Genomic DNA, 14,670 nt, shown 5'->3' with positions numbered 1-14,670 from the left:
CCACTGTTTGTCCTGCTCTAGCTTTGTGTGCAGTCCCTGCCTAACTAGCCCGTTAAACATTTTCTGTCGGTAGTTCTAGGTGTGCGCACCAGATGGCGCTCTGGTCGCTACAACCCAAATGACAAACAAACTCAACTTTTCTTTTAAAAACATCTGTATTGGAACTAACGCGCTAGTCATTGCCTGTTTTTTCAGATTATTTTGTCGTACTGAATTTTGTTAATTGCCATTAAACTATTATGCACATGTTGGAAATATCAGAAACTTATGACTAATTGAAAAAGAATAATGATATATGGATATAATGAATATAATTTATTGTATTTTAGTGTTTATAACAATCCTCCTGATAAATTATTCGATATTTATAAAAAAAGAGTAAAAGGGATACAAGCTAAAGTATGGTATAAATTCACCAGACCTGAATTGATCCCCAATCGAAGCAAATACGAGCGAGAACAGAAGTCTAAAAGCAACCAGCCACTAAGACAGGAACAACGTCTAACATCAGAGGAAAACAGAACCACCCACAGAACAGCATTCCGTTTCCGTTTGGAGGCGTATCGGTGTTGGTTTTACAGTTATTCTTTATTCCATAATTAATCTACCCACGTACATAAACCATCGTTCCTGTCCGTCACTCACTGCCCGCGCTGTACGTGATCGAGAGCTTGCGGAAATCGTGCAGATCCTCCAGCCAGATGTCGCCGCTGTCCGCCGGCAGCGGCTCGAGCGCGGTCGGGAACGGTGGCGGACCGGCCGGCACACCCTTCGCGCCGTGGCGCCGCAGCGGCAGTATCGTGTCGTAGATGTACACGATCCCGTTCGTGTTGCCCGCAATGTTGCTGCCCATCACCCACATCACGTTGTACTGCGGGTTGATGCGCAGGATGCGCAGGCCGCGCAGCACGCGCCACCGATTGCCCATATGGCCGGGCAGCCGGGTGCCGGGCCACACGCGCGCCTTATTGCCGCCCGCACCGATGTTGCCTGGCCGGCGGTGCGTTTTGGTCACGCCGTGCGACTTCGGCATGCCCTTAAATCCGTGCCGCTTCACCACCCCCTGGAAGCCGCGGTCCACCGTGAGCCCGCGCACGTCCACGAAGTCGCCGACGCGGAAGTGGCTCACGGTCAGCGCGGTACCGGAAGGCAGCTGCGCCTCCGGTGACACGATGAACCGGCACAGATGCTTCTTGGGCAGGACGCCCGACTCGTGGAACAGGCCGGCGTACTCCTTGGTGAACAGGGACGGGTCGCCGTGCTCCGCGCCGACTAACAGGCAGCCGTACGGTTTGCGCCAGTTGCGGCTTTGGCGCGGTTCCTGCGCCGGCCGATACTCTTCCGGCGGGATATACTTTACCACCTCGTTGTCCACGATCTACGGGGAGGAAGGACAAGAAAGACACGTCGATATTTAGTTTGAAGGGATATTTAGTAGACGAACACACGGGCGCTAACAGACCTGCAGCAGCGTGGTGCGTATCTTTTGGCCATCCTTCGTCCACAACGGGTACTGGCCGATCTTTTTCGCAATGACACCCGTTCGCTTCAAACCCGGGGCCCACTGGGCCAGCTGTCCATTCTGTTCACCGTGCGCTAGCTTCAGCAGATTCGACTGGCTGCGCTGTGCCGCCGACAGGATCGTTTCCCGCTTGACCTCGTTCAGGAACGCGGTATTGTCCTCGGTGAACTGTTCATTATGTAGCTACAGCAAGGGAAAGAGAAACGTAAGTTTAGTGCACCAATAAAGACCCTTCGATTTCTCTGAGCAACAACGTACTGTGCGCGTCTTCTTCACGAACCAAACCGGATTGCGTAGTCGGGGACGATTGAGATAGTTTTTCGAACGCACCGGTATGATGCTCCTAGAAAACAAAAAAGAAAACGAAACCCCAAAACTGAATTAAAACTTTTCTCGCTCCAAGCCTGGAAACACCTACCAGGAAATGGCATACTGCCGTAACAGGGTGGACACGGTGTTGGAGGAAAACATTCTGCCCGGACAGGCGTGTCGTGCGGATCAAAACAATCGGCTGGACTCCGCTGGACTGGCGATGGGGGCTGGTGAGCACACTCACATTCGCTAGCAACAGTGTGGCGAGCAGGGCAAATTGGGGCAAAATGCCGCTATCACCACGAACACTACAAATTAAGCTCTATGCAATGCACGAAATCTGGCCGAGTGTTGTTACCGAAAAGTCGGGTTGATGAGCCTTTCTACCGGGTACCCGTGCGCGTGTGTTTTCCTCGTCTGTCAAACATGCCCGATTGAATAATCACACCGCGCTGCCAATACACAGACGGCAGTACACACGCGCATGCCTATGCGATGGTATTGGTGTACTGTCAAACTTATTCCACGAAGCAGCCTGCACAACTTTACTGTTCGTGTGGTCGCGCTACATTTGGGTTGAAAGAACAGGGTTTGCCATTTAAATTGGCCGTTACTAATTTGAACTGGGTTGTAAATTAATGGTTTCAGGAATAACACTTTTATTGATGCTTTTCATTGACGTATTAGTGTGTGTAAAATAAAAGTAATGTTTAATTTGATCTACTATTTCTCCCTCTCTCTCTATCTCTTTGTCTGATTGCTACGTTTGTAACGGGTCCCCTAACCCAAATAGCCAAATTTGCTTAAGCAGCTCATTTTGGTACGCTAAAGATCGCTGCTCGAATTTGCCTTTTGCAGTAGTTTAAACAGCATCAAAGTTTTAGGTGGGTCTTTCAAAAAGCGCTTAAGCAGCTTCCTTATGCCACGGTGCCGAGGATTATTTTTATTTACGATTTTTTTTTCAAGCAAGGCATCATCGATGAAATATACTACACGATTCGTTTTGTTTTTGTACATGTATTTATTTTTTAAATCCTTAATATCACAACTATTCAAGTTCCATCGCGAACCATAAAAATCAGGCTAACCAGCTGAAAAGTTCCAGAGAGTACCGAGTGCTTGTTTTAAAAAGCGCCATATTTCCGCAATGTACCGTCTTATCTCTTAATTAGCCACAAAGTACGACATCAGAGCGATTTTTGGTTAAACAGCCTCAAATCAGCTATAGAGTTCGAGCTAGCTATTTGGGAAGCTTCTCGAAGCGCTTATTAACTTACTTATATGGCGCTACAAGCGCTCGGTGGTCTTAGTCTGCTGCAGGAGTGTCCATTACTATTGATTGGTCTTTCACCTTCGTTTGCCGATCCATTATCTCGGCCATAATGGCAGACGCCTCCACGCCCTCTAGCGACCTCAAGTTGGGGCACACTCGCTCCCTCGGTGTTTCTAGAGGGCTTATCCCTTTTAAGCCTGAAGGCCTGATTCGTAGCGCTGAAATGGAATGTTTTTTTTTTTGCAGGATTTTAAATAGGTCAACTGAGAGATTGGAGCCAAGCAAAAAAATGCGACTAACAGTCAACTACCAAAAGCATCGTATCGGACCAACGTGATATAGTGTAGTGTACAAACAAAAAATAAAAAAATATAAACAAGATTCCATTTGAATAATTTGAATGATAATTTTAATAACCCATTGATATTAGCGATCCTTTGGAAATGGTTCACTCTGCTGGATACAGATCAGAACTGAGAATGTTTTCCGTTGTTAACACCTCCTCTGGATACATTTGTAAATGATTTAAAACAAAACATGAGCGGTACTAGTCTCTGAAACAGTTTTGATGATGATGATGATGTTAAGTCCACCTCTTGCCCCAGCCCCAGAATGACGAAAGTATCTATAAGATAATTGTACTCTAATAGTTGTAATAAAAAAAAACGAGCAAGGGGTGGCATCGGAAAACTCTCAGAGGAACTCTCCAAGTCATACACACATCCAAGACGACCAACATAGTTCCTTCAAGGATAAACGGGTCTTACTCCATCGTATACAATGGAATTCCTTAGTATCCTTTACGTAGCTTGCTTAAAATCAACTGATGGATCCGGCGCACTACTTACAGGATACAACTGCGACATGCATATGACCAGTTCCGTACTAGTACCAACCGCTGACTCCAGCGTCCAGGTCTCTAGCACCAAGGGCTGGTTCCAGGGCATTACCTTCCGAAGCAGGAGAATCTAATGTAACCTTATCTCGCCAATAGCCAACTATTGGATCCAGCGCACTACTTATCAGAACTCATATACATACTACTACACATTATCAGAACGACTGCGACATACATATGGACAGGTAGATACCTGATGTAACAGGTAGCAGGTAGATACCTAATGTAACTGGAATTGACCACATACAATAATCAATGAGTGAATTCTGTTGAGACCTCCCAGATCGTGTGCGTGTCTTATAAAATCTCGGCGATGCGAATAATGGGTTAGAGGAGATGTTTTAGTTCAGGCGAAGTAGAAAAAGTTTCTTAGAAAGTCAAATGAATACGACGTATATTACTGCGTTGGGAACAATTTCTGAAACATCACTGCGTGATGAGCTTCTTTAAAACCTTCTCCATCACGGGGGCCTTACTCCAGTACGGGGCCACGGGAACAACCTTACCCACTATAATACAAGCTGTACTAACATTTAATGGGTGAGCCCCCAAATCTGCTCCGTCCGCCTTTCGTTAAACCCACCACTGGAAACAAATATCAACAATAACAATCATCGATGAGGCACAACTTATTTACGCCAACCTCAGCTGCAGTATAGGAAACTGCTGTGGCGTGTAATAGTCATTATGCTACAGAAAATTGCTGACACGTTGTGATGAATTTACGTCGCGCTGCCGTCTGTAGGTCAGTGGTGTCGCTCGCACTGCTGAAACTGCCGAGCGGCTGGAACGCTACCGGCGCACGTTACAAAAAAGGGTATTTCAATTTGGTTTCTCAAATATGTTTGACCTCGCCATGGTACATTTAAATTTTAGGCTACACTTTACATAGAGCTTTTACAAAGTTGGCAGCTAAAAAGTATTCAGCTAGATAATTTAATCATACACCTCTATCTTAAAACATTTTGCGTTACGCATCCCTCCCCAAGTGAGGTGTCTGAAATCGATGCCTTTTCGTTGAAACAATTACTACTAATCTGCTCCATTCATCTCGGCCACCACACACTTCCACACTCGGCCAGCTATTTAAGCCTAGCCTAAATGACTGCCGAGCACGCTCCTCCAGATTTATGATCCCCGTTGCCGAACCGGTGCACACAGGTGAAAGGAGAAACCAGCGATGTCCAACGTCCAACGAACCCTGCATCGCCCGAGCGTGCCCAGCGCGCGCGGCAGTTTGCTTTAGATCTCCACCCTCCGCCCTCGCCCAAAATCAATTTCAATTCCAATCATTGAAAGAAAGAAGCTAACTACCCATCAGGCGAACCCCTCAAGCTCGGGCTCGGAAGCAGCAGCATAATTCATAGCTCGCAAATCTCGTACACACGCACTCTCGCTTGTCCCTCTGCTAGCCGTCGGGTTTCGGTCCAAAATTTATTCTGGATCGCGGCGCGCCACGATGCGTTGCAAGGTGTGGCGTGCGTGCGTGCACGAAACAAGCTATTTTGCACGAGATGCAAACGATGCACAAATTAATAACTCTTCTCTTCCACCGGCGCGGCGCGCCTTGCCAAGAGCCCTGATTCTCGCCGCCACTGCCTGTGGTGAAGGCGGCACTGAGTGAGCGGAACGGATATCAAAATCTTTAACTGGTGTGTTTGTAGGGTGTGACGGGGAAAAGTCGCTTCCAAGACCTTGCACACACACCATCACACACCCACACGAACTACATGGTGCGTGAGGTGTGAAACGATTATTTATTTTTAAAATGATACTCCGGGGACTTTAGAAGCGAAGAGCCCCTCTTTTATGCATTTTCAAACATCAAGGACTACACCACTTTAATGATAGAGAGTGAGTGTTGTGATTAGAGAACTCTTTCCCCGGCAAGAGATTTAATCTCCTCCCGGACGCGCTACTCTCGATCACCAGCTTATCACGCTGCTGATAAGACTGTGCAGCTTTGTTGATCTGCATGCGTTAAATTAGAGATAAAAAGGCGCGCGTCCTCATCAGTACGATAGGATCTCTATCTTGATTAACTCTCTCTCTCTTTCTCTCTCTCTCTCTCTCTCTCTCTCTCTTTCTCTCCTTCTCTCTCTTTTATATATCTCTCTCTTTCTATCACACACTCATGTTGAGTGGATGGATTTATTTAGGAAAAGTCTCGCAACAGACCATGCCTCAGATGGGCTATTAAACGAGGCTGACCGTTTCGCTGCTTGTTACATTTTATGATTCACCGGCATCGTTCACGCCTTTCCACGCTAGCTCGATTATCTGGACGGCAAAATTTTCTTTTTCTCGCCTTCGTTACCCTTTCCGCGCTCTCCTGGTCAACGCTGGTGCTTCTTTAATGGATGAGTTTTAGGTTCGTTACCTTACGGGTAGTCACCTAAGCGGTGCACCAGCGCCGAGGTATCGTGAAGAAAACGGAAAGAGAGCAAGCGTGATAAACGTAAACGAAAGCTCCTATCGCTTCACTTTGCTTGTACGCTGTACTGATAGTACATGGAAAGCAAATAAAATATCGACTAAAACACACCTTACGATAAACCTTTTCTCGTCCAGTTTTTCCGAGCGGCTTTGCATCACTATGGCGCCGTTGTTCTTTCGAACGCTTCCTCCGTTGGAGAAGAACGAGAGAAAAAAAGAAGAAGAAAAAAATACTTACCGATTTATTTTTCCCTCTCTCTCTTCCAATGTTTCGGGCTAGCTTGCGGGTGCGCTGCTGATGAAGATGATGATCAGTCGAAGCTCTCGGCCCAAACGGCACCCGGAGCCACAATTGTGCAGCAATTACCATTGACCTAATAAATTGCCTCCCGCCCTACCCGAACGGTTCCTTACCGCCCCCCGGTCACGATCGGGCGCAACGAAAAAAAAAGACAACGAAAAAGCAAAGAAAAACAACGAAATACAGCCCCCAATTCGTTGGGCCGGTCCGTGGCCGGTTTTGATCCGCTCAATCCGTTTGATACCGGGTCTTGTCGGGTTTATGAGTTTCACTTTATGGGCACCATTGCCGATCACCGATCACATGTCCGAACGTTCGGGTTAAGCTTTTTCCTCTTTCGGTTTTGGTTTGGTTCGAATTTTTTTTTGTTTGTTCGTGTTTCGCCTTCCTAATCTTTAATCATCTTGCATTTTTAGTTTGGCTTTCGGGGCGAGAAAACGAGAGAGGGAGGCACTAACAAGTTTGTGCATCACTTCAGCTCGCCTCCGAGCTGTCCCACCCGCCAAGGGGCATTTCAAAGTGTCCATTTTTTGATGTGTCTGAAAAAACAACCACTAATAGCAATATGAAGACGTTAGGCTTGTAAAGACTGGCTTACCCTGCCAGGTACGCTGCCTGGTGGCAGCTCGTGCACCGACACAGGCGCCTTAGAGCAGCCAAAGCGGACAGTCGTACGGAACTGCTCGCCGACCGTCTATTAATTCATCCTCATCCAAACATGACGGCTTTCTTCGCGTGGTCAATCCACCTGCACATGCACGCATCCACATTATCGGTTGGGGGGAAGCAGTTTTTTAGATGCTGTTGCTGTTACACCCAAGCAAACCCGTCAGCTAACCCCTGTGGGCCCAGCGGCCGTTTACTGCGTGGAGGTGATATATATTTATCAGCTGCTCGAACTCGTGGAAAGCCCTTCCGCTGCCAATGCGTGCTGATGATTGGAGGTGAAATTTTCGGAACTAACACACGCGGGCGCTCCGTCCTTCCCATTTTCCACAGCATACAGCAGCAGCAGACCGAGCATGATTAATTTATACTTATCCCTCTGGCCGGCCGGAGCGAGGCCAGAGGCTTCTCGAGCTTTTTGGAGCAGCCGCCGCCGCCGCCGCCACGATCGGATCCGCCGACCGACCGTCGACGATCGGTGATAGCGATTGAAAGAAAGTAACGAGAGAGCGCTGGTTCATTTGCTGCTAACGGCGCTGGTCGATAAAGGCTGGTGTGCTAATGAAGGGAAAACTAGGATGGAAAACGAAAACCTACAAATTGGGCAGAAATTGTTTTTTTTTTCTTTTTTGCTGCCAACTCCGAAAGAAGGCGCCCAACGATTTGACATGATGAGGTTTTTGATTGACTATTTTGTCAGCGCAGATCAAGTCGGGCTGTAGTGACTGGCGAATAATGTACGCAAGGGCATGGAATATGTACATGGATAGCAATCCGCTATCAAGATCTTTGTAGATCTGTGTGGTATTTCTTTTTTTTTTTTTACGCTAGTAAAGCAATTTGGCAGACTTATCCGAGTGTTTGTGGTATCATAACATTTGCATTGAAAAAATGGACAACAATGTTGATTCTTCATGGGTTTATCTTTACCCGTACTAACGAAGTATAAACTTTCAATAATAGTATCCCATGAGTCAGTAAACAAAATTGGACACCTCTATCAGTCAAACTCTAACCGTGATACCCAAAAAGGAAAGCAACTTTGTTCAGGAGCGTGTGTGATGAAAGAACGGCACCCGGTAGCGCCTAAAACGGAATCCGTGCGGCAGTTTGTGGACGTCCCTCTGAGCGACTTGAGGTTCTAATGGAAGCTGAAAATGAAGATGTCGATGGACATGTGGCTAGACTGCGGCGTTAGCTTGGCCGGGAGGTCGATGCAACCGGCCAAACAGTGAAACAGTACCTAGGGAACATGAACAAACATATCAGGAAGTAGAAATAGCATCCACTGGCTTCGCAGCGGCAAGCCATGACGCCAAATCTGAATGCGACCATTTGAGGAGGAACCGATCCAACATCCCCCAGCTGTGCCCCATCGATATTTTCTAGACCAATATGATGCAAAAGAGTTACTCCAACAATTTTATCGCAAAAACCGGGGAGGAATTGATAAAAATTGAGGTAGATCTTAAAAACATGCCTCCACGCACGTCTTCGTCTGCGTTGGTGAAAATTCCGGATAATCTACGAAATGCAGCTTACAAGGTCGTAGTTTTATTTTTGCAAGTGACCGTAAATATTTACTTTGCATCCTGGAATGGAAAGAAATGATCTCTCTTAGTTTTTGTTTCTACAGCCAGCCGAAAAAAACCATACTATCCTGAGATTTAGCCTTAACCATAGGACTCAACTAATAGATTGTCTGATTAACGGGAAATTCTGCCGTTGAGACTCTGTACATGTAACGTAAGATGAAACATGTTCAAACTAATTTACGTCCCTTTCATATTCGAGGGAGCCTTGTCAGTAGGGAATGGATTAGCCAAAAATTCTGCGATTTACAATTTGTTCAGGGATACATAGATCCGCTTCTGCCACAACAACTTCGCTTCTGTCGACAGGGTCCAAAAAGTGATAGCGCACAGTGGCCGTCGAGCAGTCGTCGAGGCCGTGGTTTGCTTCACAATTTGATTCAATTTTACGACCACCGAGCGGAGGAAAAAAACAAACCAACCGTCCAGCGCCAGCCAGCATTTTGGGGGAAGCGAGCTGCACCGGCACGGAGGGATAGGCCGCGGGATGGCCAATAATAACCCGTAAGCCCGTAGTGTCGGTTGCGCTTGCCTACACCTGATTGCTTCACGCTGCCGTTAACCTTTCCTTTTCGTTGCCCCTGTCCACCTCCAAAACCTTTCCGGCGCTGTTTTTGCCAGGTTCTAATCAAGCCACTTTATAAATATTTAGATAAAGCACCGGTGCAGCACGCACGTACGGCCTAGCGGAGGTCCATATCTTCCCACTGTATGATGTTGGGTTCTAAGGCGATTTGTGTCGTTTTTTTTTTCCTATTGGTATGTTTGTTTCGGAGCATCTTCATCGCATCGATTTTTTATCCGTGGCTGCGGCAGCGCTATCCGGCTCGTGGGACAACTTGAACCGATTGCAGTGCACGGCAGTTGTTACGTAACGCCACGCTGAATCATCTCATTAAAATTGATTGATGCGCGTTAGCGTCAAGCCACGTGATGCCGACCCCACTGGTAGGAAGTGAGCAGCAGCAGCAGCACTCCAGCACTTACTACTAAACAGCTTTAAACGGCGCAGGGTTAGGGTTTGCTCGAGACAATTTATTCCAATCATCGGCCGGAGCAGCCTGCCTGGGCGGTTGCTGGCAGTAGCAACAACAGAAAACACAAACGACCTATCCTTACACCGTGCTCGCGTGCTAGCAGACGTGTCGGTTGGACACGATGCACTTGTTGACGTTGCGCGAAAACACCATCCCCTCCGGGCAGGTCAGGTGCACCGAGACGAACGAACCGGCCGGCTGCTGCACCTTGCACAGGAAGTACGACCGGCAGTCGACCGAGTTGATGTCGGCGAAGCGGCCGGTTGCCGTGCACGGATACTCAGGCACGGGTCCGGAGTAGCTGAAGCTACCGCCCTCATCTTCGCTCGGTCCGTCCTGTGGCGTTATTCGCGCCGGCGTGTCTGTTGGGGCCGATGTTGAGATGGTGGGTTTGCCGGTTGATTGTTGCGCTGCAGAAGTTGGAACGGGATGGAAGGTGGTCGTTGTGCTTGTGCCCGATGTCCAGAGATGTCCGCTGTCTACGGATGGGTCGTCAGGCTCTCCTGAGCCGGGATCGGGTTCACCGCACTGTGAAGCGTAGGCGCCAGAAGAGCCCTCGTCGAACATATCGTCCGCCACTGGATGCTCTAGATCGGTTCGGGAGGGTGCGTAGAGCATACAGCGAGCTGCTCCAGTGGAGAACACCATGTCCTGAGGACACTGTAGAAGTTGCAAGCGCAACCGGCGACCAGCTTGCTCCGACACAGTGGAGTCCCATCGACAGCCAAAGTACGTCCGGCAGGTACGGTCGGTTGGATTGGGAAGCAATCGGTCCGGCTCGCTACACTCCAGCTCCTCGTCACTGTCGTCCTCCGGAGCAGCAACTTCAACAGCAGCGGCAGCAACTCGAGACCCGCCGTCCACTGCCAGCCGCGGACGAACTGTGGACGGCTCTGCCTGCGTACAGAACGTCGCCGGTACCGTCTCACTACCGACGCACCGGGCAGCGGTGCGGGAAAACACTGTCCCAGCGGGGCACCGCACAAGCACCCGGACCCAGGCGCCCCTCGCATCCCTGGTGCAGATGAAGTACGTACGGCAGTGCGCATCGGCATCGTTTGCAAACCGGCCCGAGCTGGTGCAGCGGCTACGGTGAGATCTGCTCCTCCCATTCGCCGGTTCCGATTCGCCCGCCTGCTCCGGGGGCTTCCGAGCGGGCAACACCACCGCCACCGTTTCTTCCCCGGCGAGAGCCGCCGCCAGATCCGTCCCGATCGCCGCAACCGGACACACGTACTCGGCGCCCGGTACGCAGCGCGTCGTCAGCCAGGAAAACACCGTGCCCGGTGGACACTGGGCTAGGGTCGCCCTCAACGTACCGGTTGCCGTCTGCTGACAGTGAAAGTATCGCTCGCACCCGGCGGCGCTGCGGTCCGCGAACCGCCCCACGGTCACGCACCGGAACCGCTCCACACCGACGTCATCGTCCGGACACTGGTAGCTGTCCGGCGGTACGCAGCGCTTCGCCGTCTCGGAGAACACCTGCCCGGCGTCGCACAGGAAGTTGCGCGACACTAGCCGACCGATCGACCGTTCCGTTCCCTCGCTCGTGCACCACCGGTACCCGCGGCAGTGCGGTACCGATTCGTCCGGAAAGCGACCCTCACTCAAGCACACAAAGTCTGACAGGTGGCCGCCACCACCACCACCACCGCCGAATGCCGCATCCGCTACCTGGGCCGCCGGCACCGACACGTCCGTCACCGGGCGGGGCGTTGTCGTCCCGTGCGCCGCATCGCACTCGTACTCCTCCTCCGGCAGGCACGCGTGCGCCTCGCCCGAGAACAGCTTCCCGGCCGGACAGCTCTGCCGGATCGGTACGTACACGCCCGGGTCCTTCGTTTTGAGGCAATTTACAAACTGCCGGCAGTCGGTCGTGCCGGGCAGGACGAACTTGCCACACTCGTTGCACTCGTGCTCGATCGCGTAGAAATCTTCCAGCGCGGCACAGTCGGTGCCGGTGATGCAGCGCTGGTACCGCCCGCTGAACAGTGCGCTCGGGCCACACTCATCCTGGCGCAGCGTGAACGGACCCCGAGCGGGGTCGCCGTCCGGGATGCAGGTCAGATAGGTGCGGCAGCTCGGATCGTCCGGATTGGGGAACCGGCCGGGCCGGCTGCACTGCCAGCTGCCGGGGGCCGGCGAGGACAGCGACTCTGGCAGCGCCTCCGAGGGTTCGGGCTCCGTCCGCACCGGCCAAGCGCACGACGCGACAATGTAAACGAGCGCTAGCAGGCAGTACATTCTCTGCCACTACCGACACACTACTTGCTTGCACCTGCTTGACGCACCCGCACTAGACTGTCACCGGGCATGCGGCCATCCAGGCTGCAAGGTGTCCGGTGGCGCGTGACGAAGCGTACTAAATCTGCTCGCCCTAATCTAGCGCTGCTTTATAGCGCCTGCTAGTGTGGGAGCACTATCAGTGTGGGAGAACCGTTCTGTACGCTCCGGCGTTTGATTGTGTGTGCTGGAGCGCTCGTGCCTGCGCTCGTGCCTGCGCTCGTGCCTGCGCTCGCTCCTTCAATGATTGCGATGATAACACGGCAAGGGGATCTTCTACTGGGGCGTTGCTCCAATGACGGGCAAACATTTTTGGAATATTTGGAGATGTCTTGCTGACTAAGATCCAAGAGAATGGTTTTTGGTGGTGTGACCTTGGGAGATTTGCTTCAATGACGATCAAACATTTTTGAAATGGTTTGAGATGTCTTGCTGACCAAGATCTTGGAGAATGGTTTTTGGTGGAGTGAACCCTGGGGGACTTGCTGCGATGACGGGCAATCGTTTGCGGAATATTTTAAGATGTCTTGTTGGCTGAGATCCAAAAGAACGGTTTTTGGGTTAGTGATCTTTGAGGGACTTGCTTCAATAACGTTCAAACATTTTTGGAATTTTTAGAGATGTCTTGCTGACTAAGATCCAGGAGAAAGACTTTTGGGGAACTTGCTCCAATGACGGGAAAATATTCGGAAAGTTTAGAGCTGACGATAAGATTTAAGTTTTGAAGTTTTCAAAGTTAGGTCTAGGTAGCATTTCGATTGTGACGGTGATCAGGGGAATGAAAATGGGATAAAAGACAACAAACATACACATATGCACATGATTATGGGCAAAATTTTTCAACGTCACTGCCGGTCCTGGAATCGGGAAGGTGACACATGTGGCATTGCGTTCGCAATACTCTTTCTTATCCTGCTTCGGTTGCCCGGTGCACAGCTAGGGTTTACTCTATTCTCATCAGTGCGTCTTCCTCCCGATATGCAAATCAGACTGCGAAACAGAACAGCGACAACAACATAAACCAGAGGAAGTAAGCAAACGATTCCGCTGTCAAAATGCACAAGAGTAGCCTTGTACAACGTGTGCCGCTAGTGATCCGTTGGAAGGGGGGATCTTCGTTTTTTTGCTGCTTTGCTGGGAAGTGTCAGTTTTGCGCGAGGAAATTACTAATTGATGCGAGAAGCATGCCCGTCTGCTCGGGCTGTCTGATGCCCGAGCCCGGTAAGACGAGACCAGGGACGTGCCGAAAAGCGAATGGAGCAAGAAGCAAATGAAAACTTCCAACAGCATAACAAAAAAACAGTCACCAAACAAAACCGCTGTCTGTGGCAGCCTGAGGTCTAAACGAGTGCAATTTATGTAAGTGACCTCGGTTAAAATGGTGCTGTATGGTCTGTGGCAAGACCGGGTAGCATGACACCTACGCATGGTTCCGAACGAACCAGCTTGAACGTGAGGAAGTTGGCGACGTTCCAAATTGAATCGGATCGCTTCCGTTTTCTTGGAGCTGTATTGGAGCATATTTTCGACGCAGAGACGGTTGGACGTATGGACGTCGGAACCTTCTCTAGTTGATTGCATGTGGCTGACTGTGACTTTTTAAACATTACATGATGTGTGTGTAACAAAAAAAAAGGTCAAATCCGTGGTTCCCAGTGAAGATAACACGTCAAAAATCCCCGTAAACTGTCACTCAAACGGCTCTCCTTGCAGTGCACTTAAAACGCGATAATAATCATTCCGACCGGCACACTAGCTATCTTAATTAAACATTCATTTTAGCACCGTCCTCCGGCACTGACGGGGGAACGGAGACCTAGCAATTTCTAGATATCCCCCCCCCCCCCCAAAGCAGTGCATATCATACTGTACTTCTTCAAAGTCTTTATGCAATCAAATGCTCATTATATGACGCTTCCCGGTATGCCCGTCGTTCTCTGAATCTTTCTTTTTCAGGTTGCAGCTCGAACCATGAGCATGATTGATGGACAAAGGCTCTTATCGAGTAATGTGGACGGGCAGTTTGCGTGCGACAGGATAAGGGATGCAATTGAGCTAACACGTAACAATTACCCCGTCACGATAATGAGCAGTAGAACACCCAAAAGCAACAATGCAGTTTGATGAAACAGACCGACATATCGGAAAGGGGGAGAAATGGTTTGTAATTAAGGATAACATTTAAGAGGGAAAGAGTAAGGTAATAAAGAGAGAGAAAAAAGACAAAACAGATAACATCTCAAATGCCCAACTCGGTAAGCAAATGAAGGAACAATTGGGCAAAAGATAGCGCCATCAATGTAAGAAAGTGTGAAATAAAAAAAGAAAAGAAAGCAATAAACAAAAGCAA

At 49.6% G+C, this 14,670-nt stretch overlaps 1 protein-coding gene across 1 annotated transcript; it reads right to left on the bottom strand.

The window, feature by feature from the left end:
* Nucleotides 1-507: 507 nt before the first annotated feature.
* Nucleotides 508-2,290, bottom strand: LOC120906604 (39S ribosomal protein L3, mitochondrial). The gene is made up of 4 exons (XM_040318400.1): nt 1,941-2,290; nt 1,781-1,865; nt 1,463-1,705; nt 508-1,378 (listed from the first exon to the last, which is right to left on the bottom strand). Exons 1-4 carry the CDS (start codon nt 1,991-1,993, stop codon nt 638-640), a joined length of 1,122 nt encoding a protein of 373 aa, XP_040174334.1. The 5' UTR covers nt 1,994-2,290; the 3' UTR covers nt 508-637.
* Nucleotides 2,291-14,670: the final 12,380 nt, after the last annotated feature.

The sequence above is a fragment of the Anopheles arabiensis genome, chromosome X, assembly GCF_016920715.1.
Source record: "Anopheles arabiensis isolate DONGOLA chromosome X, AaraD3, whole genome shotgun sequence".
In the NCBI taxonomy this organism is placed as follows: domain Eukaryota; kingdom Metazoa; phylum Arthropoda; class Insecta; order Diptera; family Culicidae; genus Anopheles; species Anopheles arabiensis.
Note: the sequence above shows the minus strand (reverse complement) of the source record. Positions and strands in the feature narration are given on the sequence as shown.